We start from the raw sequence: 27,742 nt of genomic DNA on the forward strand, positions 1-27,742 counted from the left end.
CACCTTGCTTGCTGGATGACCTCTTGTTCGGTAGGGATCCTAACATGATTCCTGATACAACTAATTCCTGGATGTCCCGAGATAACCACGGCTGGAAGGGTTGCCTTCTGTCTCAGGGCTCCAGGTGTTTACTGTTGCTTTGGCACAAATCCCACCCACTCTACCGTGTGCCAGTGTGTTCATGTCTTACTCTATTACTGGTTGATAAATCTCATTAGGAGGTCTCGTTCATTCTTACAGTCCTGTATTCCTTATGCTTTCTTAGCACTTCCACAGTAGTTAGCAAAATCTGGTCCACAGAAGGCATTCAGGTGGAGTGAACAATTTATTAAGTGACATCTTTCCCACCAGTTCTAAGTGAAAACTGGGGTTATACTCATTCTTAATCTGATTCCTGAACAGGGGGTTTGGCTCAGAGAACTGTAGCAGAGCGAATTAAGGTGAGGTAGAATAAACACAGAGTTAATGGACTACGGCACAGTGTTATTTGCAGAATGTGAATTTCCCATTGTCCTGGTCTCTACACCTGCTCACAGATGTTACTATAAAATTTCTGTTTATTGCTGAGAGTTATGTGTGGATTAAAGAAGCAATAAAAATCTTTCAATACATTTTAACATATAACAAGTCATAAATTTTGTCTGATTTTCTTACTGCCTATGGCCTAAAAATATAACCCACCATCCTTAGTGCACTAGGGGGACCATTTAGTAGGTCACGGTTAAGAAGTACTTGACATCACACTAAGACGTGGGGCTTGCATACCAGGAGAATGGCTTTTGAAATACATAGTTAACTGAGGAATCCGCCACACTGATGCAGACTCCTTTCTGTGTTGAGGCCTTGCCTTGAATAGAGGACAGAAGGAAGGCAGGTTGAGGTTCCTGAAGACCTGCTTTGGAATGCTTGGAGGGGAAGGCCCTGTTTCCCTGTGTAGCTCTGCACGGAGCTGCTCACTCCACTGAAATACCCACGATCTCCACAATTTCTCCACTAAAATACCTGCAATCTAAGATAGGCCCAGGGCAAGGCAGACTGACAGAGAGAAGCTAATTTGCAAGTGGGTGTGTTTGTTTGCTCAGATGTTCTCGAAGCAGTGGTATAGAGCTCTAGGCTCTTACCTTATGGAGAGTGATTATATATATATGTATAATCTATGTAATATATAATATATAATATATATATAATATATAAATTATATATTATATATAAATTATATATAATATATAATATATGTAATTATAATACAGTATTATATATAATAAATATATATTATATATATTCATATATAATATATATTTATATATATTATATATATAATATATGTAATTATAATACAGTATTATATATAATAAATATATATGTATGAAGGATTATTTGGGCTCTTACCTTATGAAGTGATTATATATAATATATATTATAGTATATATACTATAATATATATAATATAATAAATATATATGTATAGAGATGAAGGATTATTTTAGAGTAGTCAGCATTTCACCATGTAAAATGTATCAGCATTATCTGTGGGTTAAATAGAAATAGGAAAGATGGACATCAGTTGAACAAAACTAGCCACAGTTTGCTGATCCTGAATGCAAAGGGGCTCATGGGAAAGTTATGAAGCTGAAGAGAGTAGAAAAGAGTATAGGACCCACTCTGATACACTTTCCCAAGGAGGTTAAGATTAATTTAACAGCATGCTTGAAGTCATATACTCACGTAATTATCATAAATCCTGATAAGCTATTCAACTTATTTTATACAAATCCCGAAAGACTAAAGAAAAAGAAAGGCTGAATTGGTGCTTAGAAGCAAAATGAGTCCCTTAGTATAATTGTTATCCAGTTAAATCCAGCCCATAGTTAATGAATTCCTCATATGTACAATTTGCAGGGCTAGGCTCAGAGTGGGAATTAGTCATGAGTTAGATAGAATCGTTGACTTCAAAGACTATGCACAGTCTTGGTGGTAGAAATTTGGTGGAAAGCAAGTAGCCAGGAAATGATACATATGGGACATCCAGATGATAATTCTATAAGAAGGATCACTGGGGTTTCATAAGAGGGACTGTAGCATCCTGATTTGGGGAAGCATAAATAATATGTAAATCTTTTCCAGATGCAGTCAAGTGCTACAGAATCTCTGTGGATTAAAATTATGGATGAATAATTATTAAAACTCAGTAATAGAGTTCTCTGAATACATAATGTTAACCCGAGTGGGAAATGCCAAATATGATTGGAGAAAGTTTAGTAATGGACCAACAAGTAAAAACAAGGTACATGGTACCTAGGTATATTTAGCCACATGTAAATTGGCAGATTTTCCCCTGAGGTTAAATATGAATGTATTTCCATTTAAGACATATTATGGTGCCTTAGAATAAGTCAGACTTAGTGCACAAGGAAAGAGTAATATTAGCCTAATTTCTATTAATGGATAAAACTAGTGTAGAAAGTATCTATGGGAAAATCCCTGTGTGGCAGTGATAACAAAATTACCGATATTCTGACAAGAAGGAGAAAAGGAAATTTTAAAAATCACATGATTAGTTTACATATAGAAGGAGCTATAACAAGATGTGGCCATCTGTAAGAAACATGAAAATGTACTAGTGGATAAGTAAATACATCCCTGGAAACCTGGATACTGTCTTAAAGCATCTTTTTGGAAGCTCAGGGAAAAAATGTGTCACAAATCCAAAGATGATTTATCCAAATAAAGACCCGACATGAAAAATGGGAATTAGCCTATATGTGCCATCTGAGGGAAATCCTTGATTAACTCAGGTGTACAAGTTCAGGGAACTATTATGCCCCATTAACAACATACTCACCAGCCCTGGTATTCTTCTGCCTCACGGTGCTGCTTCTCCAACACTTGGTTGTCTTTTTACAAATAGGTATTCCTCAGGACTCTGTCTCTGTACACTCTTCTCTTCACTTTCCACACCTTCCCAGGTGAGCTCCTTCATCCCCTTGGCTTTACATGCCACCCACCTACTGATCATTCTGAGACTTCTATCCAGCCCCCGCTTCTCCGCTAGGCTTCAAACTCTCACACAGCTACTATGGGACAAATCTGCTTGGATATCTGCTATCTCAAAATACATATGTTCAACATGGAACTTGGCTTCTGCCCACCAAACCTGCTCTCACTGCCGTTTTCCCCATTTGGTAAATGTCACCAACATCTACCCAGTTGCTAAACCAGAAGACTATGTCATTCTTCATTTCCTGTTCCCTCTGTTCTGATATTTACTCCTTCATGAAGCACTACCCACTTATCTCTAAAGTATGTTTCAAATTCATCCACTCCTGCCCAGTTCCATCGCTGCCTCCCTTGTCAGCCAAAGCTTTCATGCCCTTGGTGTTCTGTAACAGCCTTGCCTCCCTCCAGCACGTTCTCCATGTGTCAGCAAGACTGATCTTCCAAAAATGTTCGGTTGATTACATCCCACGTTAGTCTGCTGAAGACTTCCAGTGGCTTAAAATAAAATCCAGGCTTTTGGGGTGCCTGGGTAGCTCAGTGGGTTAAAGCCTCTGCCTTCGGCTCAGGTCATAGTCCCAGGGTCCTGGGATCGAGCCTCGCATTGGGCTCTCTGCTCAGCGGGGAGTCTGCTTCCCCTCTTTCTCTGCCTGTCTTCTGCCTACTTGTGATCTCTCTCTCTGTCAAAAAAAAAAAAAAAAAAAAATCCAGGCTTTTTAATGTGCTCTTTAGAGCTCTGTGGGATCCAAAATTGGGACTGAGTTGAGAAAGTGGCATTTGATTCTTCCTTGAGGTAAATTATAACATAGGTAAAGACTTCCTAAATTTTGGGAGAAGTGTGTGATACACACTCTGGGGAGTTTGGTTTTGGTTAGGATTACTGTTTTAGTATGGTTGCTACTATAACTGTTAGGATGGGAATGAAGTCCGTTGGCTTTTTCTCTTTTCTCCAACTGATCTTTGTAGTCTGATGATTGATTTTATTCAAAGTTTCTTTGAAATGTAAGGGTGACTTCCACAGGTGTATGGGCTTATGCTGCAACTCAGTTTTTGTATTCTGTTGTGTCGTGTTTTTCCAGAGGATTTCAACAAGCTGTGCTCCGTCCCTTTGGTAATTCCTGAGAGACCAGGATATCCTCCCCCACCCCTTGGTCCCATTCCTCCAGTTCACCCTGTTCCTCCTGGCTTTCCTCCTGGACCTCCAGTTCCAGTCCCTCGACCACCAGTGGAGTATCCATACCCATCTCGGGAACCACCAAGTAAGGATTGAAAAGTCATCTGGTTATTAATTTTTTTACATTAATCAGTTAACTTTTTTGTTGTTATTTACACTGTATTAGTCATTAAATGAGTATATCAATTCTCAGATTAACTGCTTGGGTTGCATAGTATTTTTTTTTAAATTTTTTACTTTTTTATTAACACATAATGTATTATTAGTTCGGGGTACAGGTCTGTGAATCGCCAGGTTTACACACTTCACAGCACTCACCATAGTGGGTTACATAGTATTGTATATAAGCTTCTCATATTCTCCTGATGAATGTCCTGTGGTTATTGACAACTGGGGGAGAGCTGTGGGAGAGACTTAAATCTGATTCACAGGATGAAGTCATAGAAGAGGTATAAAATTATACATTGAGCTTTATATAATGCAAAGCAGTTTTGCAAGTAATTACCAAGAACTCATTGCCTTTGTCATTTACCCAAACTGGAGGCTTAAGAGTAGAGCAGAAAAGAGGCAGGGAGAAGCAAGCTATGGTGATGGTGCAGGACCTGGCTGCAGGTGATCTCTGGAAGTGGGCACAGACATAGACTTTACTCGCCCCAGATGACCTTTGTCCAAAGAGTTGGGCCAATCCTTTATGATTAAGCATCTTGCCCATGATTTTAATGATATTTAATGTTATTCCTTCAGGGGTGCTGCCGGTCAATGTCACTGATTACTGCCAGTTGTTTCGCTATCTGTGTCAAAATGGACGCTGCATTCCAACTCCTGGGAGCTACCGGTGTGAATGCAACAAAGGATTCCAGCTGGACCTCCGCGGAGAGTGCATTGGTAAGTGGCGCCTATGGTTAGGTCAGCCTGAGCAGCCATGGCAATTCCCTCCTGTGACTAGATGAGTTTTCTGTTGCAGCTGTAATAAATCAGCTCAAACCTAGTGGCTTAAAACAACACAAATCTATAGTTCTGTGGGTAAGAAACCCAACATAGGTCTAACTGGGCTAACATCAAGGTGTCAGCAGGGCTGTGTTCCTTTTGTAGGCTCTCACAGAGAATCCATTTCTTTACCTTTTCCAGCCTCTAGAGGCTGTCTGTATTCTTTGGCTAATTGTCCCCTCCTCCATCTTCAAAGCCAGCAGCATAGCATCTTCAAATCTATCTCTAATTCTTTGGTTCTCTCTTCCAATTCCCTCTTACACTTGGAGGACCTTTGTGGTTAAATAGGATCCATCTGAATAACCCAAGAGACACTCCTCACCTCAAGGTCTGCTGATTAACAACCTTGATTCTCCTTGCCACATAACATATTCAGAGGTCCTGGGGATTAGGACGTGACTATATTTGGAGACAGATACCATTCTACCAGCTGTAGTGACTTTGAACTTTCATCATAAATACATTCAGGTCATTGCTGGTTAACTTCAACGTATGCCATCTTATCAGAAGTCTGACCATTAAAATAAAACAGTAAAGCTCTCCCCAAATTAAGAAATTTTGCACATCTTACTAATTTAAGTGGATAACTCACCAACTGTCTCTAGTCAATCATTAAAAACTGAGGAGAGAAAATTTGAGCTGTTGACAAGTCGTTTAAGTTAACAAAAGGAGGAAATGTAACACAAGGCTAATTCATTTGTTAATTGGAAAAGAACACCCAGTTGCCATCTAACTTTTTACAAAATATATTCCTTCCTTAGTTCAGTTCTGTAATCATGAATCAGGCAGCAATAAGGAGCTCTTAGTTTCTCACACTGTGTAGTTTCCTGGTGATACGAATCCCCTTCTAGCACACACTGAGTGAGAGAGTCATTCAGTCCAGAGAGGTCATCTGAAGTGGCTGGAAGGGGACAGACATCTAGCTCACGATGGGGGAGTGTACCTGCAGCAAGGAGCATGTGAGTCTGGCTAGGTGGGCTATCTTCCAAAAGCCTTAGTTTTCTCATCTTTACAAAAAGGGGAATATAAACCAGTTTGCTGTTAAATAGACTGATAGTTCTAGACAAGTATACGACCTACAGGAGCCTGTCTGGGGATGAGGCTTGGGGAGCAGACTCTCTAGTAGGTGAGAATAGCTCTTGAAGTGACGACTGTTTCGTGTCTTGTTCTGATGTTCTTAGTGGAACGCAGCTGCCGATGCTTAGACAAGGTTAGGCCTCCTTTTTACTGAAACAGAGAGCTCCAAGAGATACTCGAAATTCTACTTAGAAGCCACTTCTGAAATGTTGGTCTGTTCGAGTCCCTTAGGCCAGACTCAAGGCAGAGAAAATGTTTATCAGCTTGGAGTGTGGAGTTGCTACATGTTTGGTATTTTTCTCTGAAAAATAACACAGGAAAATAAGACACTTTAACCGCTCAACCCGTTTTCAAGTGGCTGGGGACATGGTACATTGTAGCAGAAAGACAAAAGATCCTTTTCATTGTTCTGTTTATTTCTTATGAGGAAAGTGTTTTAACATGTAAAGGAGGCCAATAAAATGCTCTTTAAGTTATGAGTTATTGCTGTCTAACTTCTTACTAGAATATACTGTATTTTGCAGATGTTGATGAGTGTGAGAAAAACCCTTGTGCTGGTGGAGAGTGTATTAATAACCAGGGCTCGTACACCTGCCAGTGCCGCCCCGGCTACCAGAGCACGCTCACCCGGACAGAATGCCGAGGTATGGTCCTAGCTCAGGAGATGCCAAGCAAGGGGACATGCTGAGGAAGAAGTTTGCTTTGAAGGAATTTTTAGAGTTCGAATAACCTTTGCCAGGAGAGGCTGACAGGCCCTTGTTGCTTTTTGCACTTAATTTCAGATATTGTCACTCCGAAGAACAGCATCATAAAATCCAGCAGACATGCAAATCATTTTAAAAGACGCTCCTGTTCTTATGGGAATATCTTATTTTTACTACTTTTTGCCTCATCACTCTTGCTCTTAATTTTTAATCTGAGAGCTAGGGAATGGGGATTAACCCTTGTTGACACAGAAACTGAGGAAAGTTTCAGGTGACATTGCATTGAGTTGATTTCTTAATGGAAAGGTCTGTAGGGGAAAGAAGGAGTCATGGTGGTCACAGCAACATCTCCTGGGAGCTGATGGGAAATGCAGAATCTCAGATCCAACCCCAGACTCACTAAATCACACTCAGTATTTGAGAAAGATCCCCCCCAGGAATCCATAAGCATACTGAAGTTTGAGAAGCATCACTCTAAAAGTTTGCTCACAAAATTTTCTCTTTGGGTTTAGTAATTTATTACACCATCATATATGCTTTTTTATCAGATGACTGATATACTAAGTTTCTGGGACAGAAATAAGTAAGATGTACTTTCAACCCTCGGGGAGCTAAAATACCTATGTCTCCATAAGTTTGGCACATGAGGTATTTCCCTGATTCAGTAAAGCCAGATAAAAGCAAGAGAATTTTGTGTTAAAATTAAATACAAGGAAAGGTCAAAAGGTTTGTATCACTTAAAAAAAAATTTCCAGCTATTGACAGGAGTTAATTTTATTTGCCCTTTTTTTTTTTTTTAGTGGAAGTTCTTCATGTGAGTTGAAGACATACACTTTTTACTTTTTTCAGTGACTGGTTGCAGAGGCTTTGAATGTGGTTCTGGCTTAGAGATTTTTTTGCCATTGGTATATTTTAGTACATTACCTATAAATGGCAATGTTGAGCAGTATGTCAACTTGCTAATATTTCTATTAATGGCCTACTTACTGAATATAAATATAGTTTGAATGTTTCATTGAGTTTAGAACATTGTTAATATTGTAACTATTGTTTACGATAATTAGCATGCATGGTGTATTAAGCATTTTGAAGTAGTAGAGAATAAACGGACACCAATGTCTAGAATTCTGCGCTATTAAATAAGCAAATAGAAAAGATTATTGAATACTCAGCAGGGGCGAGGGCCAGCCGGTATAGATGAGTGGTGGTATTATCACTCGGAGACTTAATTTATTGGAGACCGAGGATTACCTAAAAGCCTCAAATATGATCGTCTTCAAGAGCTAGTGCTAAGCTTATCTCCAACATAAGGAGTTGATGACATATTCATATTTTGGGGAAGATGAAAGTGGCCACAAAACAGAAAGACTGTGTACTTAGCTGAGGAGAAGTACATGACAAGCTAAAGAGAGTGGGACAGAAGATGCAGAGAGAAACACGGTAGAGAACTTTGAATGGCAGGCTTCCAGTTGATCCTGTGAGTCCGCGCGGGCAGACTGATGGGGCTCTGAAATTAGTGAGGAGAGAAAATGCTCCACTCTTTATATTGTTTATTTTATGCTTGGGCCTCAAAAGGTTATAGAATCCTAAAGAAAAAAATTCTGCTCAAGAGTATGTGGCTTTTACTATTTTTTGGAATGTGGAGCAAGTCAGATTTTTGCAAGGATTAAGAAATAAATGAGAGAGAGAAGAGCGTAGGTTGTTGGCACAAAGATCAGACAGAAGAAAAGCCCAGACTGCCTCAGCTAGTCCAATGACTCGTGTGGAAACCACTGCTGGATCTGCCCAGAAAGAAAGTGCGTCTGAGGGTCAACCACAAGACACCGTGCAGACGCAGGGTAGACAGAGTAACCAATGTGCCATGAATGCACATTCTTGTCGTCCAGGGGATGTTTTGGGTGCTTGTACTCAGGCTCCTGTGGCCTCAGCTCTGCATAGATAGCTTTGCCCCAGGCATGGCTATGTGGTTCCCTGGTCTCTGTCTTCTGGGGAATAGGCTCTGGCAAAGATTCTATGCTACGTAGATGAGGCAGCATGCACTCATCCTCTTTGGTGTTCATCCAGGTGTCTAGCTGAACAGATGATCCAGGGTATCATGTGGTCCAGTTTGAGTTAATCATTGATCTTTAAATGAGGGATCAGATACCAGTTATTTGAGTGACTGTCCTTTTTTTAACACTTCCATAACAAGCTCTGTTGTTTACTTTGGCATAATATTAAACACAACAGAAAGAAGGAGAAATGCCCCCATATTTTATTTGGTAGATAGACTACTTATGAAGTTATAAAAGAAACTAAGGCTATATAAACAATAAAACTGTACTTGGACCAGAACTGCCACAAGGAAGGTAAACATTTCATGGGATTGCTGGTTTTCAGATGGAATTAAAATTTTTTAATAGGATTTTTGTTTTATTGTTCTGATGTAGCTATGAGATCTGCCTTTTCGAGCATGTGTTGAAAGATGCCAGCCAAAGTTTAGTATAAATAATGGTATATACTGGCTCATTAAATCAGCTAGGAAAATGAAGAGGAATCTGTTTTGTGTATGCAATGGAGATTTAAGGGGTCTTATTAGAAATTAGAGTTAGATCAAGTGCTCTTATATTGGCATTCTTTTTATGTCTTGCAAACTCTAGTTAGTCATCTAAAATCTCACATTATTGGGTATCACGTTTATGTTGAAGAATATTTAGTAATTAAACCCTGAGACTACCGTCATGGGTTTGGAGATGGAGGGAGGGAGGAATAAAATAATTGTAAACCCACCAAGTAAAGCTATTTCTTCTGTTTTAACTTTAATTGTAGACATCGACGAATGTTTACAGAATGGCCGTATCTGCAATAATGGACGTTGCATCAACACAGATGGCAGTTTCCACTGTGTGTGTAACGCGGGCTTTCACGTGACACGAGACGGGAAGAACTGTGAAGGTAAATGAGAACAAGATGGCAATCAGGGCAGGAGGATAATATTCATCCCCGTCTTCCATCATGGTTTCAATACCAGAAGTTTTTAACAAGGGAAGCCTGGGTGGCTTGTTAGTTGAGTCTCTGCCTTTGGCTCAGGTCGGGATCCCAGAATCCTGGGATCGAGTCCCATATCAGGCTCCTTGCTTATCAGGGAGTCTGCTTCTCCATCTGCCTGCCACTCCCCCTGTTTGTGCTCTCTCTCTCTCTCTCTCTCTCTGACAAATAAATAAATAAAATCCTTAAAAAAAGAAGTCTTTCATAAAACCAAGTCAAACATCCAGTGAAAGGTCAAAGTAACAAATATATTTCACATATTGTTACAGGGGAGACAAGCATACTTTGCAACAATTTTCATAACTTTAATTATATTTCTGTGAGTCAAATCACATTTCAGATATATGAGGAGAGCTTGTCTTTTAAAGATCTCGGGTGATGATGAAACTTCTATAAACATAGATCACTACTTCCTAATTTTATACCATTAGAATTTGTATGTGTTTTTTTTTTTTTTAAATGGGACACACCTAATCTCCTGTATTTCTTTCTCAAATTTTTAACTGAACTATAGGTGACATGTGCCATATGTTTGTTTTTTTTTTTTACATTTATAGTCCTCTGTTTAAAGGGTCTGTCTAGTAAGAAAACACTGCTGAGTACCTGACCATGTAAAATTTGTTTGAGACATTGACAATTGAGAAGCAGCCGTCTTGCCTCTTGAATTAATCACCTCATTTTGAATTGGGCTGTTTCAAACATTTTGTCTTTTTCTCTGGCCATTTTTTCCTGAATTGAAAATATGACCATTATTGATGAGTTTCCACTTCTTAGACCTTTAGCAAAAAATGAAGAATGCTTCTTATCGTCTTTCCCAACGTCTTTGGGAAAGATCCCAAGAATCTATTCATACATTAAAAGAATTTCAAAATTGTTCTTAGAAACATTTTTGGCAGAATATTATCAGTGATTCAATTCAAAGACTTAATGCCAGAATTCTCGGTTGGGATAGAATACTGTTTAAAAAAAGAAAAAAATATCATAAATTACATTGGTCTGACTAAAGCCTGTAAGTGAAAACACACCATGTCTAGAAGAACAAATACCTCCAAGAGAGCTCTAGTATCAAATAAAATAACGTATTGATGAATTTAAAGAAATAACCCTATGATCAGGGAATCCTAAAGGTTAGCTAACAGGGCTATACTCCATAGCCAAGTCTTGCATTTTAAAAATACAGTTTTTCCTACCCCTATTTAAAATGCTTCAAACTGCAAACTGTCTTCTGGTTTCTACTTTATAAAGAATCAGGACAGAGCCTAAGTACATTTTAAGTTCCATCTTTCTTAGTTTTGATTTTTGATTTTATTTTGCAGTGCATTGGAAGTAATATCAGTGAAGCAAATAAAACTATCAGGCTGTTAACACACTTGTCACTTTGTACACTGCTGTTTTTAAAAACTAGTCCTCGTAGCTTCCACTGAGACAAATTTCATATACACAAACATGTGCACACATGCAAAATGTGTATATACGATTATCTATGAATTTCATATCTTTATACACACACATATGTGTACATATGTATACACGCAGCATATATACAGTATGTCATAAAATAAATTTAGCCATAGTTTGCATGTACATGTCAAAAATGGAGAACTTAAGAATACATATTTTATTTGGCCCTTCTTCTTCTTAAATGCTGTAATTTGGAAGACAATTAGCCTTAGACTATAATTAAAAAAAAAAAAACAGAAGAAATGTGAAGAAAAAGAATTATATTCATTCAGGTTGGATTCCTCTGTGAGCTTACTCTTCTGGTCATAAGAAAACATATCTTTTTGTATTTTTCAGATATGGATGAATGCAGCATAAGGAACATGTGCCTTAATGGAATGTGTATCAATGAAGATGGCAGTTTTAAATGTATTTGCAAACCTGGATTTCAGCTGGCATCAGATGGGCGTTACTGCAAAGGTTTGTGCTGTAAAACTCAAAGCCATATTCTTCCCCTGCTTTTTTTCCATTCTATATTTCTTAGAGATACCACTTTTCCCTATTGATTCTCTGCATTTAAAGTCCTCCTAGTTTGGTTTAGGAAACCCGACTGGACCTCCTTCTTAAGTCCAGTGATCCAGAGAGCTGTGGCTTAGGCTCAAGAGGCTGTTCTGACTTCAGAAAGGGTGTTTGGCCTCTTCTAAAGGCACCTGAAAGACTATGTAGCAAATGAATGAGAAGCTAAATTAACAGTTGGTCCACCAACAAATGTGAGCATCTTTTTAAAGAAGCTGAATGCTTCCTCTTCCTTATATTTGGGGAATAATGGTAGTTAGGTCTTTTGATGGCTGTTGTTTGCTACCTCTTACATCTCCACCTGGACAAGATATTCTAGATGCTTATTGCAGTGATCTCTTCCCCATAATTTCCTCCAGATATCTTAAAGAGAGAGGAAGTTTTTCATAGACAATTTATTTAGGTATTATCGAGTCACATAAGCATGAAGGGAAATAGAATGAAGCAGAAGAAATTAACTAAGAGCCATTGTTTAGCTTGGTAGCTTTTTAAATAACTGCGCTGCTCTGGGTATTGAAACAAATATGAAGATATTTATTTGTGCTGTTGAAAATTGGAGTTCCAAGAAGAGTTACTGAGTTAAATTTGTGCTTGTGTCTCTTACCTTATGTAGTCAGGGATGAGAGATTTTTGCCCTTGGGTCCAAGACTTAAGTTTAAACCATACTTCTCAAGGAACCTTGTTTCTAAAACAGGTCCAGGAAATCTGCTAAAATACTGCACTTAAAGCCTTCTGCTCATCATTTCAGACAGGGAAGGGCAGAGTGTTAAGCTATTCAGGATTAAGAAAACAGAATAAAGTCCTATGATACCTCTTCTCCAGGTGCCTGTGGTAGACCGTTTCAGTAAAGGTACCATGGAAGAAAGCCTTGTATTAAGTCGTTGGCAAGACAAGCATTTTTCTCTAGGCTTAAAAGAGCTTCTATCCCTTGGTTGTTTACCTACGTTCTCCATGACCTTCACATCAGTGGCTCTTAATATTGTGCAAATCTGTCTTCATAGCAAGAGAAAACATTTGAATTTTTAAAAGTTGAACTAAGAAATAAGTTTCTGTACTTTTGAGCCCTGTCCTGGGAGGAGCCTATCGTTTGGGAGACAAGATTAACACAAGGAAATATTCTACAATGTAAAACAGAATACAATAAAGTGCCAAATTGTACAGATTAAGTGCTGCACAAGTAAAAAGAAAGGGGAAGGGAATGATTACGGGAATATTTGTAATTAGGCTTCCAAACAAAATAACAGAAGGAAATGTGAAAGCCCCTTTGTGCACAGACCTTTTGCAAGAACACATTCTCCCCTTGCCTATCCACAGGGCATGCCGAGATTACTTTCAGTGCCTATAGGCTGTTGGTGACCCAGGTCACACCCTCTCAGCATTGAGTATGACCAATAGATAATACTGATGTAATTATCTCAGATGACATTATGACCTCATAGATGAAACTAGGTTTTGTAACTCTTCACAACGGGTAAAAAAGATGGAATACACACATTAGACTAAGAATAAAGAAAAAAATTTCTTGTGTGCTGAATTTCTTCTTTTCTGCAGCTTTTCTCTTGACATTTGGTTAAGATTTTCTTTTAGCTCTGAGTACTTAGTTCTGAGACCACAAAGATGTGACTGTTCAAAGCTAGAATAAATAATGCAAACTTAATCCCTACAGTTAACTAATCTGATGACCAGTATGGCCTCCCTGACTACTCACTTTGAATCATGCCCTCTAAATCTATGTTGTATCTCTGTCCCCGTTAAAAAGCCTGTGTGTCCCTTTCCAGGCTATAGTTGTCACTGTTTTACTCTAGATCTCAAGTTGAACAAAAAGATGACCTGAATTACTGAACCAATTTGAGTTCATGTATTTAAATATAACTGCTGTTTTAAAATACAATCTATACATGGAATCTTGGACCATCTGAATAGATCTTGTGCCAAATAACACAAGCTAAGTAAAATCTAGAGGTGTTTCAGTTTCAATTTGCCTTCTTAAGGTCAGAAAAAAGGAAATAGTTACATATACTAGTTATATATTATAAAAGGAGTTGTTATAAAATGACTTGCTTAAAAAAATAAAATGACTTGCTTCTAAGTGTTATACGTTTTCCAAAACACAATTTTGGTACCATTTCTATTTCCCCCATATTATTTTTTTTTAAGATTTTATTTATTTATTTGACAGATAGAGATCACAAGTAGGCAGAGAAGCAGACAGAGAGAGAGAGAGAGGAGGAAGCATGCTCCCTGCTGAGCAGAGAGCTAGATGCGGGGCTCGATCCCAGGACTCTGGGATCATGACCCGAGCTGAAGGCAGAGTCTTTAACCCACTGAGCCACCCAGGTGAAAAAATTCTTTCTTATTATTAGTCTGTACCCAATAAAGTCTTTTACCAGACCTCCCTAAGTATATACATATGATACTAAAAAATACCTGTAATACTTAAGAAAGATATTTCTTTGCTGGGTTCCAATTGCTTACAGTGCTATTGTTGGCTGGAAATGGTCATCAAAATCTCCTATATTCATTTTCCATTTCTTTTTTATGGTGTTTCATCAGGGTTTCATTTCTCTGTCTCTTAATGCCATTCTAGTCATGTCAGAGAACTAAGGCATGAGTGATATTGGAATGGACACTGGTCTGATTGTTGGATGCCAAATGGAGTCGCTTCCTGGCCAGGTCAAAGTTACAGTCTATTATCAAGTTAGGTTTCTAGTTCTGACAGCGTTGTAAGAATCACTATGTGAAATGTTCCAACAAGATCCTTTGTCTGTTAACTGTTACTTTCCTTCTTCCAATTCTGTTTTTGCTTTTGTGATTCTTATTTTGGATAAATAGATCTCAGGAGAATATGATTGAAATAGCCTTTTCTGTGGTAAAAAAAAACAAAAAACTCATGTAGTTTATGTCAATTTTTGTTACCCTTCTCTCAAAGGACAATGAAATGTATCTTACTGAACTTTTATGGTTGGTGCTGCATATTCTTTTCATCTTCCCCATTTTCAAGTGTTGTAAAAGAACTGTAAACATGGTTTCATATAAATGTCACTCCATTTTTAATAAGTGCTTTTTGCTACCACAGATATTAATGAGTGTGAAACACCTGGGATCTGCATGAATGGGCGCTGTGTCAACACTGATGGCTCCTACAGATGTGAATGCTTTCCTGGACTGGCCGTTGGTCTGGATGGACGTGTGTGTGTTGGTAAGATAAAGCCATGACTAGACATATGCTAGAGATCCACCCTCTGTTGACCCACAAACCCCACCAATAACAAATGCACTCTACTGTAACAGGACAGAATAGTTGTGGGGGAACAAACCAATGAGATCAGTTCTCTTCTTACATGAATTGGATATTAATCTAAGAGAGAAAGATGAGCTGAGATAAATGAAAACCAGGGGAATCCCTACCTCTTCTTCCCCTTTTACTTTTCTAATCATGTAGATGTCCTCAATTTTCTCCCAAGTCTCCTTTGTTCGTAATGGTCTTTGAAATTGGCCTGTGTATGCTCCTTATCTCATAGTGAATATTTTCAATACGGAATTAAATGTCCAAAGGGAAGTATAGAATGCAAAGGAGGAGATGGATGATGAAGAACTTTATGTAATATTTTTATCTGGGTTTATAAGAAGTTTGAAATTTGTTGAAAAATGGATAGTAATTTTATCTAAATTATTTTCAAGAAAAGTAGTCAATAAACCTTTGAATTGGGCATAGTTGGAGACCTACTCCCTGGTGGTAAAGATAACACTACTTGGTAGACCAATGTCTACAGACCTGTACAGTGAACCTTTTATAGATTAAACTTCCTCCTTTTTCAAAGTACGTTGAATTTAAACATTCAATAATGGCATGTTTATTTTGAGGTAGGCCACACTGCTTAAGAAAGATCTTTATAGGGTAATACCCATTATCGCTCATCCATTATTCAGTTAACTTGTATTAAGTGCCTGTTCTATACAGGTCTGGGGAAGACAAAAATGAATGAGACAGAATCTCAGCCCTTAAGAATCTCACAGTTGGATAAACCATGGTAGTCTAGAAAATGGAAAGGCTCTGGCAATTGTTTCCAGTTCCTGGAAGCTGAATGCAGTTTGTTTGTTTGTCTTTCTCTGTTGAAATCTAAGACCAGAGGCATCTTTTGTGAGTTAGAACAGGGACGAGGCTAAACAAAGCCAGCTTCAACTTTGACCTGGGGAGTTCTCCTCTGTTTGAAGTGATGGTGTGATGACAGATGCGTCTTCTCGTTTAGACACACACATGCGGAGCACATGCTATGGCGGATACAAGAGAGGCCAGTGTGTCAAACCCTTGTTTGGTGCCGTTACTAAATCTGAATGCTGTTGTGCCAACACTGAATATGCATTCGGGGAACCTTGCCAGCCATGTCCTGCACAGAATTCAGGTATGTGGTGCAGGGGAATGCCCTCATACTGCCAGCCTCTTGCCTCCATCTGCAGTCTTTGTACTTATGGATGATTATATGCTCTCTGAATACATCCTGTGCCTGCCTGGGGTCTTGGCAGGGCTACTCAGGGTCTGATCACACATTCCTCACCCAATCGCAACGGTCATTGGGAATCGGCAGCCCATTTGGGAACCCCCATCCCAACTCCTCCACCTTAATAATACTCATGCTGTCTGGAGTTCATGCAACTTGCCTTGTACTCTAAAGTAGTTTCACAGTGTTTGCATTTTGCAGGAACTATTATAAAAGCAGAATTTACAGAGTGTAAAAATAAATAATTTTCAGATTACCTGAATATTTCCAGCTTTTTTCCAAAAGGCCATGTGTAAATTTTGTTCAAATTCCTCATGTTGATTGAGGTGCGCTTCTCCTAAATGATTTTATTCAATCTTGCAGGAAAAGTATTTTTCTCAATTTGAAGTGACATGGCATAATGAAAAGAAAACTGGTTGGTGAGTCAGAATTCTTCCAGGCCACCGGCAGGCAAATTACTTAACTGGGTGGTTCAGCTCGTTGTAGGATTTTGTTTATTTAGGAATTTTGCTCACCTGCTTTCAAAAGGATTTAAGATGGCTTATAATAGTAAACAGTTACAAAATAGAATAATATGGAAAAGGGATCCTTAGTTTTCTCATCTACAAAATGAATCATCTTAGATAATCCAGAACATCCTCTCCAGTTGTAAATTATTTCTATATGTAAGGCAAAAATAGTTAATTGAAACTAAAGCAATAAACTGTCAGCGTTTGGAAACTTGGCGGTTTCTTTCAGTGTTCTAAAATAAAGTTAGATCTAATAGAGAAAACATGTAGTTCTGATTGGTTTGATTGACGTCTCAGATCTAGTTAGTCCATTTCCGGTCTAGATACAATCAATTAAAGATTAACTCACAATTTTTAAACATTTGCTATTTTAAAAGCAATAATGTTTGAAATTAGAGAGTTAGAAATTAAAATATGAGAAGTTAGAGAAAGTTAAAGGGAAGACTTTAAAAGAAATGAGGGATGCAGGTTAAAGAAGAAAGCTTTATTATGGCTGATTACTTTACAAATTACTATTTTTCTTTAATTTAATTTATTTTCAGTGTAACAGAATTCATTGTTTATGTACCACACCCAGTGCTCCACGCAATACGTGCCCTCCATAGTACCCACCACCAGGCTCCCCCAACCTCCCACCCCGCTGCCCCTTCAAAACCCTCAGATTGTTTTTCAGAGTCCACAGTCTCTCATGGTTCATCTCCCCCTCCCATTTCCCTTTTATACATGATTACCAATCAGTTCAATTCATGCTCACAACAATACTTCAATTATATAGCATCTAATATAATCCTATCCAGCAAAGATGCCTCCATGTTACTTTATAGCTGTATATTATCAATACTGTCCTTTTGTATGTTACTTTAACTTTTCAAAGTACTTTTCTTACATACTTTGAATTTACCAGATGGAGGAATATCATGAAAACTGGTTCACAAGAGTGGAGGTGATTTGTTTACATCTTCAGTAAGTGGAAGAACCAAAAGTTAGAATCTAGGACCCTTGGTGCATAGAGGTCTTTGTTTTTACATTTTCCTGTGGACCAAGTACATCTCCAAAGAATTCTTCCGATACCTCAGAAAATGAAGGAATCTTACAAAAGGATGACTTACAAGAGACCAGATTTCTTTAAGCAGTAAAGCTGAAAGGGGGTTAAATTTGAAGCCCAGCCCTACTAGCCTCTGTTCTGTATTTGAATGCACTTGCACAGAAGAGGTACACCTGTGGATGTGCTTTCATTCTGCTTGGTTTCTCCTCCTCTTTGGTAGACGAAAATGCCAGATCATGAAGGATCTAAGTGTAGAGTATCCCTTATTTCAGGAGACAGGGGAGATTTTAAGAGGTACTGAAAATATCCAGAACATTCCTTCTTTAGTCAATTTAATGAGAAACTCCAACCCCATCACATCCAAAGTCCGTCTTTGTGCTCTGGAACGAAGCCAAGTGAGCTATCTATGAAGATCTTTCTCCCTGGCAGCTGAATATTTACTCCTTGCAGGAATCCATTAAACCCACTGAAGTGTAAGTATTAGGAATTTTCTCGTATGTCCCCATACCAGTGTCTCTGAGGCACAACACTGAATTAGCTCAGCAGTACCTATCATTTATTAAATGCATGAGCCGTGCAAGGAGCTGTGTTGAGCACTTTCATTGTTCTCTTGTGAAATCCATAGAACTGTCATGTGAGCTGAGTATCCTTGTCTCCAGTTTACAGAGGGGAAACAGAAGGGGAAGGGGAAACTATCAGAGGGAAAGGGCTTGCTCCCAATAACATTGTCATCAGCATTCAACTCAATGATGAGAGCTGATACGCAGAAGGTAGTCTAGGACCAGATTCTACCCAAATGGAAAAGAACAGTGACAGTAATTTCCTTCCACTCAGGCCAGGCATCAACTAATTTAGCACTGACTGTAAAACTGCTTTTTGCAAAACTGGCATGATTTTTTTTTTCTATTTTGTTATTTACAGTATTTCAGAAGTGTTTTAATTAATTGCTGGTGTGAGAGAATAAGGACAATGCATTTCTTTTTGCTTCTAATCCCAAGCTTTCAAACACGCGAAGGCAGCCCCTTTCCCCATTATTCTTTTTTTGGTCCCATTTAGCAGGATTTAAAAATTAAGGAATTTCACCACTTTTCTCAAATTTACATTTGCACAAAGGCGGAGGTTCTGAGGGATTCAACCTTCCTTTTTTTTTTTTTTTAATCAGTGTAATTCCTTTGCCTCCACTGTCACCAGGAATACAATTTTCTAGCATGCAGAAGTATAAAAGCTATTGGCTCCCATAGTGAGGTGTGGTTGGCCTTGGTAAAAAGGCCTATCCCAATATCCTGTTCCCCTGCCACTTAAGCACAAATGATTTGCATTTGACCATGGGACTCCCTGGTTGCCGGAAACTGTGGGCAACTATGAGGACACTTTAGTTTGTTTTCCTTGGATAAAGTGTGATTCCAGTTAGTTCTCCATTTTCATCATTCACTCTTATGTTCATCTAAATCTTGTTGGAATTGTATGTGAAACATTGCATCAGTTTTAGGAAATAGAAATCTGATTGGGAACAAATTCTGTAAACATCAATTTCTTAGTAAGATCCTCAGTTTTAACATTATGCAATACTTTACCTATGGATTTATCATATAGAATGAATCTAGTGTTCCGATGAAAATGAACTTTAAAAATCCACTTAAATGCAAGTGCAGATACTTTTGTTTTTCTTCTGAGTGGAGGCTAGAGAATTTGCAGAAATGAGAAAATGTTAAGAACTTGATTGTATTAAATGAAAAGAAAAGCAGTTCACACTAAGAAACAAAATTATTCCCAAGACAGTGGGAGAAAGTTTTATTAACAGTTAAGAAACCACATTTTAACAGGCACATTTCACTGTAAGTGTAAAGTGTTCCCTGCTGAATAAAATCAAATTATAGTAAAAACACCTTTTCTGAAACCGCTTTGCACAAGGAATCGCTATAACTTGCCTGTGTCCTTCCAAGTCATTTTCCACAGTGATGCAAGCCTTTAAAATGGGAGCCGGGTGTACCAGGGACTCCCTTGGGAGATGCCTCCTTTTCTGTTACCACTTTATTTTGGTTCCACTCACTTAGGAGGAAACGAGGTGTGCAAAACCAAGTAGAGGATCAACCTGTTTGGCAAACAACGGAATCGTTGACTATCTGTTAATTTCTTGCAGCGGAGTATCAGGCGCTCTGCAGCAGTGGGCCAGGAATGACGTCCGCAGGCAGTGGTAAGCCCTTGTTTGAAAGTCGCTTCCTTCAGCATGTGCAGAAGCTGCACTGCTAGGCCTTCCTGTGGGTTTCCTGTGGGTTTCCACCAGACTAAGGAGGTCTGACCCCTTCTCTGGCCATGACTGCATGTGTACCTGGGACCCCTAGAAGCCCCCAGGAGCAGAGCAGCTATGGCCCACTGCATCCTGGGATTGCTGGGTTTGGGTGTGAGGGTTGGTACTGAAGGGGTGGGCGCTCTCCCAAGGTGCTCGATGGAGGGATACAATGACTGTAGTCTCTCATTCATGAGAAGAGGCAGTCTGGTCCTCATCTGGCTCTTCCACGATCAAGTACAGTTCAGGGTTACTGAATTGTTATCCACTCACATGTTGAATGATTTATTGACTGTTGAGTGTTCAGTCAAGATAAGATGATATAGGGAGCTCTCTTATATTTTGTAGCAAGCAGTGATAGCAATTAACTGAGTTGGAAGAGAATGAAATATTTAAGTGTAGGGCTTAGTGCTAGAGAAATATCAGGACCATAAAAGGATTAAAGTTAAAAGGGAGAATTGGAACAAGGGTAAAAATAAGTGACAGGAAAGATGAAGGGATTATTTTATAAATACAAAACTAGATGATTCGATTATAGGACAGTTCTGAAAAAAAAGTAAATGGAATTGTCACTTCATTCTCATGATGAAGTTCATCATTGTGTGTGGATGAAGGTGAAGAGGAGATATTTGGGGGTTAATTTGTAACAAATAAAGAGTTAGTGGAGACTAAATAAAGTTGTGAGAGGGACCCAGAGAAGGAAAAACATAACAACCCTGACTTATAGAAGATTTAAGACCAGCCATTCACTGATTGCCATTTTACATCACCCTTGACTATAGAGCTCTCCTCAATCTGTGGGCACACAGAAGAGAGAGGACCCAGCTGCCTCTGGGCTTGGCATCAGAGGATTTTCCAGACCAGGGGGTGTTTGAATGGGCTTTGGACCAATGAATAGACCTAGCTCCAGACATTCGCAACACAGAGCAGAAGAGCATTGTATGTTCATGGAAGAATGAGAAATTTAAAATAAGTAGTCAATTTAAAGTAAAGTAAATAAAGTAAAATAATGAGAAATTCAAAATAAATAAAATTAAATAGAAATTTAAAGTAAATTTAAAGTTCATATTTTAATTTAATCTTGAAGATATTTTTGAAACTACAAAAGTGTGAACCATGAGAATGACACAGTCATCCTGTTTTTAAGCTAACTCTGATGGCACTGTGGAAGGTACACTGATGAGGGATGGGCTGGTGGCAGGGAGACCAGTTGTAGGGACTGGGGCTCTGTGGCGATACACTTTCCCATCTTGATATTTGAGGCAGAAGACCAGGGGTTCTCCTTCAGCCTGGTTAAGGATTGGTAATCTTGTAGTTCCAACTCAAATGCCAAATTCTTCTCAAGGACTAATGGAAAGATTTGAAGCAGAACATCTTTTTTTTTTTTAATTGTGTTATATTAGTCACCATACAATACATCATTAGTTTTTGATGTAGTGTTCCAAGATTCATTGTTTACGTGTAATAACCGGTGGGGAATGCAATCTGTGCCCTCCTTAATACCCATCACCTGGCTAACCCATCCCCCTCCCCTCTAAAACCCTCAGATTTTTTTCTCGGAGTTCACAGTCTCTCATGGCTTGTCTCCCCCTCTTGTAGTAAGAAACAGTGATCAAACTTTCTCATCTAAGCGAATCTTTGTTTTTACAAGGTCCTAAAGTTGTTACGTTTCCTATAATGTTATTTTTTTTTTGATAATTCTTTGACCTTTCCTTTAGAATGTTCCTGATACTGAACTTTTTTTCTTGTGGTGCAGATATAAATGAATGTGCATTAGATCCAGACATCTGTCCAAATGGAATTTGTGAAAATCTCCGTGGGACCTACAAATGCATATGCAATTCAGGATATGAAGTGGATTCATCTGGGAAAAACTGTGTTGGTAAGAAGTCTCACCTGTTTCCTAAGACATCTCATGCATCATGCATTCTTTCTTTGTTGCTTGGGGGAAACTGCTTTTGCATAGCCTAAAGGACTGGGCAAATGCACGGCCTTCCCTTTGGATGTCAGCATGGCACATACATGTCTTGATTAACTAAAAGTTACATACCTGAATCCTGATCATTTATAAGTAGTCAAGTGTCATGTTCACTCCAAAAGAGAGAGGCTCCTTAGATGTATGAAACACAGATTGTGAACTGTTCTCATAGGTCTACAAAGGCATCCCTATTTTTACTGAGAGAAGCAACTCTTCTCCCAACCACTTATTAGATTTCATCAAAGAAAACCCAGCTTATTTTCAGTAAGAACTGCTCTCTGTTAAGTTTAGCAAACACCGTATCTTTTAAAAGATTTTGTTTATTTCGTTGAGAGACAAAGCATGAGAGAGAGCAAGCATGAATAGGGGAGGGGGCGCAGAGGGAGAGGGTGAAGCAGGCTCCCTGCTGAATGGGAATCCCTAAGACCAAGAAGCAGGGCTCTGTCCCAGGATCCTGGGATCATGATCTGAGCCAAAGGCAGACTCTTAACCAGACTCTTAACCAGGTTAACCCAGGTGCCCCAAGCAAACACCATATTTGATACTTTAACAAACCTTAATGAAAGTACCAGCCAGTAGCTAAAAAAAACTTTGGTAATAAAATGGTCAACATGGACACCATTATTTTTTTTTTCAACTTTCTCCAGTTGCCTAGACTAGTATTTTCTGAAACGTACTGGCCATTCAATAGTGCAGTAACATACTGACTTCTGAGAAATGAATTCTTCCTCTCTCACACCCTTAATTTTAAGGCTTCATTTTGGGGGGTACAGTTATGATTTGACTACACATGGCATTTTCAAACTACATTAAACTCAAAACAAGTTTTACTGTTTAATTTTTCTGTAAGACCCTCTTCTCTTCGGCAAAAATCATCATTTATCTGAACAGGCCCAGAGAGACACAAAGATGTTTTAGCTTTGTCCCAAAATCACCCCCATTTGAAGCAAAAGGGAGAGTTTGGGGGGCAATAGGGATTCTTTATTCAGTGCATTAGTGCATACTCCAAAGTGGGAATAATTATCACCAGGTCAGAAGAATGTTCAATTCCAGATTATGTTTAGAGATAGGAAGTGAGCAATCAAAGATCCACCACAGCCATAGCGCTCCCGGGAGTGGCTATTTTTTATCTTAATCATCAATTCCTTACTTTAAGGTTCCAGATCCTTCTGACATCATCAAAGTTCAAGAACTGCAATAGCGACTCTTTTGGGAAGCGTTAGCATTCCCTGTATCATTTTCACAGAATTTTCACCGTGTCATTTCCTCATACAGTAACATAATTGTATACTTAATCTTCCATATTTTAGTACTTTATAAGGATATTTATAATTAAGTATATTTACTACTGTGAGCCTAAGCAGCTCTCCAGTGCTGAATCTGTGTACCCTTTATCTTAGGGCTGCCGGATTATCAAGTAACGATCTAAGTGGCATTTTGCAATGTGTAAGAAATTCCTAGTGGACGTATAGCCTCTTCTCTGGGGTGTGTGCTGTCGTTTAACCCAACTGTATATAACATTTCCTGAATTACCTAAGTAACACATACCAAAACTTAGATTTTGCCACAGACCTATTATTCACCTGAAAGTAAGGAGTTTTTCTGAGCTCTCTGAATCTCGAGTCTGAAATTCCTCATGAGAATTATAAACTCTACAGATTGCTTCATACTCTATAAACACAACCAGAGGCCATTGCATTTATTCTAAAGAAGAAACACCCAGGCTGGAACTAACACATGTTAAAGATGGGCCATACTTTATAAATAATTATTTAGTTCCTTAAATCAATAGGATTAGTTCTTTTAATTCTGGCAACAATGAACAGTTAGATAGATTAATGATTCCCAGCAAATCCAGGTTTCTTCCTGTTCGAGAAAGGGAATTGCATAGTAATTGGTGACTTTAGACTTTGCAGACACCGAGTAAAAATAATCAGATGAAACCCCTATTTTCCTTAAGTTAAGTAATTTAGGCAAAAGTCAATGGTAGATGAGTTTTGCCTGTTTGCTTGAGTTAATCATATCATATGACCTTAAAAAATTAACCTGAAAAGGCAGAGAAATTGCATGCAAGGAAGGAGCTCCTCTAAAAGTTCCTGTTTGTTGGTTTTCCAGATATTAATGAATGTGTCTTGAACAGTCTACTTTGTGACAATGGACAATGTAGAAACACTCCAGGAAGTTTTGTCTGTACTTGCCCCAAGGGATTTATCTACAAACCTGACCTAAAAACCTGTGAAGGTAATCTGTGTTTTTCTTCTTATATTATGTACTTTACTTTTGATGTGCCGCTGAAAAACCATGAGAATAAGTTAGAGTCACTTCTCTTTTAGACAAGTATGTCATTGTAATTGAGATTCTGTGGTCCTAAGTGACCCTTCCATGCGCTCTGGAAGCTACTGATGGTACTTACCTACAGTTGACATTCTATTTGCCATCATGTAAAAAATGAAGAAAACAGCACATGGTTAGTAATTCAGAGACCACACTTCATGTTTGCTCCAGACTTTCTGAATAAAAAGATTCAGCCAGATGCCAGATTCTGTGCTATAGAGATATGCTCAATTATTATTTTTACATTCCATTTGGCCTAGAAAAAAATCTATCTGGGCCAGATTTACTCTCTAATAAAGAATATGTGGTAGCAATTGAGGCCAGGGTTTAAATATTCTTTCATGCCCAAGACTAGGTTGTAGCAGTAATGTGCACCTGTTTTTGTTTCAGACATTGATGAATGTGAATCAAGTCCTTGCATTAATGGTGTCTGCAAGAACAGCCCGGGTTCTTTTATTTGTGAATGTTCTTCTGAAAGTACTCTGGATCCAACAAAAACCATCTGCATAGGTATTTATCCTGCTAACCAGTACTGTGTTTAATGTCCACTTTTAATGCAAAAGAGTTTATTGCAAAATAGTGTAAGTATGAATGAACAAAATTTTAAATGACCATTATCAGTTGTTTCATGTGTCATTCTTGCTGTAATTCCAATGCATGTTTGAACTTTTGATATAGATTCTATTACGTATATATTAAACATCGTCTCCTACCTCCCTGCAGAAACCATCAAGGGCACTTGCTGGCAGACTGTCATTGATGGGCGGTGTGAGATCAACATCAATGGAGCCACCTTAAAGTCTGAGTGCTGTTCCTCCCTCGGTGCTGCCTGGGGGAGCCCATGCACCCTCTGCCAAGTTGGTAAGAGAGACAGGCTCTGTGGCTCTGGGCCCCTCCCACTGGTCACTTTGCTTAGAAAGAAGAAACCCAGTACTTTGTTTATTTAGGTTCACCTAGGAATTCTAGATTTAATTCTGATGACTTCATTGAAACATATTGCTGAATAGGAAACTAAGGGAAGTATCAAGGACAGTAATTTCATGTGATTTGGCATCTGGGTTATTGTTTTCTACCACCACACTGTAATGTGGTTACCCTGGTGTGGTTTTCCTAGATCAGCAATTCCTATGGGCTCCATTGGATCCTCATGAATCGGAGTCCTAAGCTTTTTACAGGCACAGATTACCTTCCCAAAAAATGGATTGATGTAAAGGAGCCAGTATTCATGACTTAACTTCTAAATCTGTTGCAAAGCTGAGGTTTGAGAACCTTGCTGATGATTTCGTTAATTCAGTGTTTGGGTATATGGATTTGTAATCTGAATGCTACAGGGCAGGCGATCTTCAGATTCTAGACTTTCTTTTCCATGTTCATGTTCTAGGAATCATATAATGTGATTCCAATCTTAGAGCTGATAACAAAAGAGAGATCTAGCCAATTTCCTTCTTAGTCATCACCTTAGCATGATCTTTAGGGTACCTTTGGGTTTTTCAGGACCTCTCAGAGCAACTGAGCTTAATTCAAGGAACATTTCATTCTTCTTCTTCATCTATGCAATCGCAGAAACACCTTATCATCTTAGACTTATTGATAGCCACAGAATCTAATTCCTGTCCAGGTCCTCTTTTGTGTTTCTTATACTATTTCAGAAAGTCTAGATATTGTTATCTCAAATTTGTTTTTCTGTTTTTTGATTTTTTTTTTTTTTTGCTTTTTTACAGATCCCATATGTGGCAAAGGCTATTCAAGAATTAAAGGAACCCAGTGTGAAGGTATTTCTGTGTATTTATAAGCCATAAATTTTGGTGTGCTTGAAGAGTACTTGTGTGAACTTGGATTGGATAAAGTTGTCATGTAACTTCCCAATGAGAAATATTCAGCAAAGAGGGAAATAATGAGAACTGCAGAACATAACAAATGTTAATTTCACAAGCATGTATATGCTGTTGCCAGTGTTGGATCACTATGGCCACAGGGCAGGGTGACTGAAAATGGTTAGGCTGACCATGGTTTCAAGCGACTGCACTTTCAAAATACTATCATCAGGAAGAGAAAAATGGAGTTTTCGATGAGACTATAAAATTTGCATTTTTTTCTTCATTTGCCCTGGCTTTTGTTTGTTTGTTTCATGTCATGGAGGATTCAGAAGGACGTACTCCATTGTCTCATTTTTAAAAGTCTACGTGAATTCTCTCCAGTTTGTTGTGATTCTTTCTCACGGAGTCCCAGATAGACGTAGGTCAGGGTGACTAACACAACCTGACATGACACAGCAGCTGAAAAATTTTAAAAACAGCAATTAGTCCCATATGTGGGATGAAATGAAGTTTTTTCTTCCCTGCTAAAATAAAGAAGAATGCTACAACCCCCACCCAAGGTCTTTCTTTCCAAATGATGACTGAATCCTTTGGCCTTTCTCTGGTCCAGACCCGCTGTTAATGACTTATCTGACCTCAGCAGCACATTTTGGTGTAAAAATGGCCCAAACGAAAAACCCAAAAAGGTAAATTTCCCCCTCCCCACTTATATCTCTCAGAAAGAGAGATTTCAAATATTTTTTTCCAACATCCCTGGCTTAGAAAGTTATTTTTTCCAAATAGAGACACAGTATGCTCATGTTCCCCTTCTTTTGGCATTGGCAAGTGCCTTTCTTTAAATTAACTTGATGATGAATATTTTTCCAAATTAAGTGCAGGGAACATACTATTTCTTATTAAACAAACTAACTGGAAAGGACAGGTATATTTGAGAGCAAGTGGGTGAATGATAAATGAATGAACGTGAGCATCTTTCGACTCTCCCTTACTCAAGCTGGGACCACCAAGGCTTTGACAAACAGTCTGAGACTGTTGCTGAGGTGGAACTAGTTACCTGCTTTCTGGGGACATCTCAGCATTTTTCAGAAGACACTGTTTCAACTGGCCCCAGCTATTTCTCAGTAGGATTTTTTTTCGTCAAGCTGTTCCTTCTTTGCTAGCTTGAAAGGCCAGGTTTCTGTTATTTGCAGACATCTGATCTCATAAAGCTAACTCTGTGGCTTCTGGTAGCCCTACCTGAGACATCCGTAGCACCCAGAGCTGTCCCCAAGAACTCATACCAACTCCCAGTCTC

General features: G+C 38.6%; 1 protein-coding gene across 1 annotated transcript in view; it reads left to right on the forward strand.

Annotated features, from left to right (window-relative positions):
• FBN1 (fibrillin 1) overlaps window positions 1-27,742 on the forward strand; it is a 229,404-nt gene that overhangs the window by 122,596 nt on the left and 79,066 nt on the right. The window contains exons 10-22 of the mRNA XM_032856557.1: window positions 4,074-4,253; window positions 4,913-5,053; window positions 6,757-6,876; window positions 9,745-9,870; window positions 11,761-11,883; window positions 15,056-15,178; window positions 16,230-16,382; window positions 20,173-20,226; window positions 22,076-22,201; window positions 24,413-24,538; window positions 25,022-25,141; window positions 25,355-25,492; window positions 26,353-26,403. Of these exons, the coding sequence (XP_032712448.1) occupies window positions 4,074-4,253; window positions 4,913-5,053; window positions 6,757-6,876; window positions 9,745-9,870; window positions 11,761-11,883; window positions 15,056-15,178; window positions 16,230-16,382; window positions 20,173-20,226; window positions 22,076-22,201; window positions 24,413-24,538; window positions 25,022-25,141; window positions 25,355-25,492; window positions 26,353-26,403 (1,581 nt within the window). The remainder of the gene's footprint in view (window positions 1-4,073; window positions 4,254-4,912; window positions 5,054-6,756; window positions 6,877-9,744; window positions 9,871-11,760; window positions 11,884-15,055; window positions 15,179-16,229; window positions 16,383-20,172; window positions 20,227-22,075; window positions 22,202-24,412; window positions 24,539-25,021; window positions 25,142-25,354; window positions 25,493-26,352; window positions 26,404-27,742) is intronic.

This window comes from Lontra canadensis, unplaced genomic scaffold, assembly GCF_010015895.1.
Source record: "Lontra canadensis isolate GAN:19392208 unplaced genomic scaffold, GSC_riverotter_1.0 scaffold12, whole genome shotgun sequence".
In the NCBI taxonomy this organism is placed as follows: domain Eukaryota; kingdom Metazoa; phylum Chordata; class Mammalia; order Carnivora; family Mustelidae; genus Lontra; species Lontra canadensis.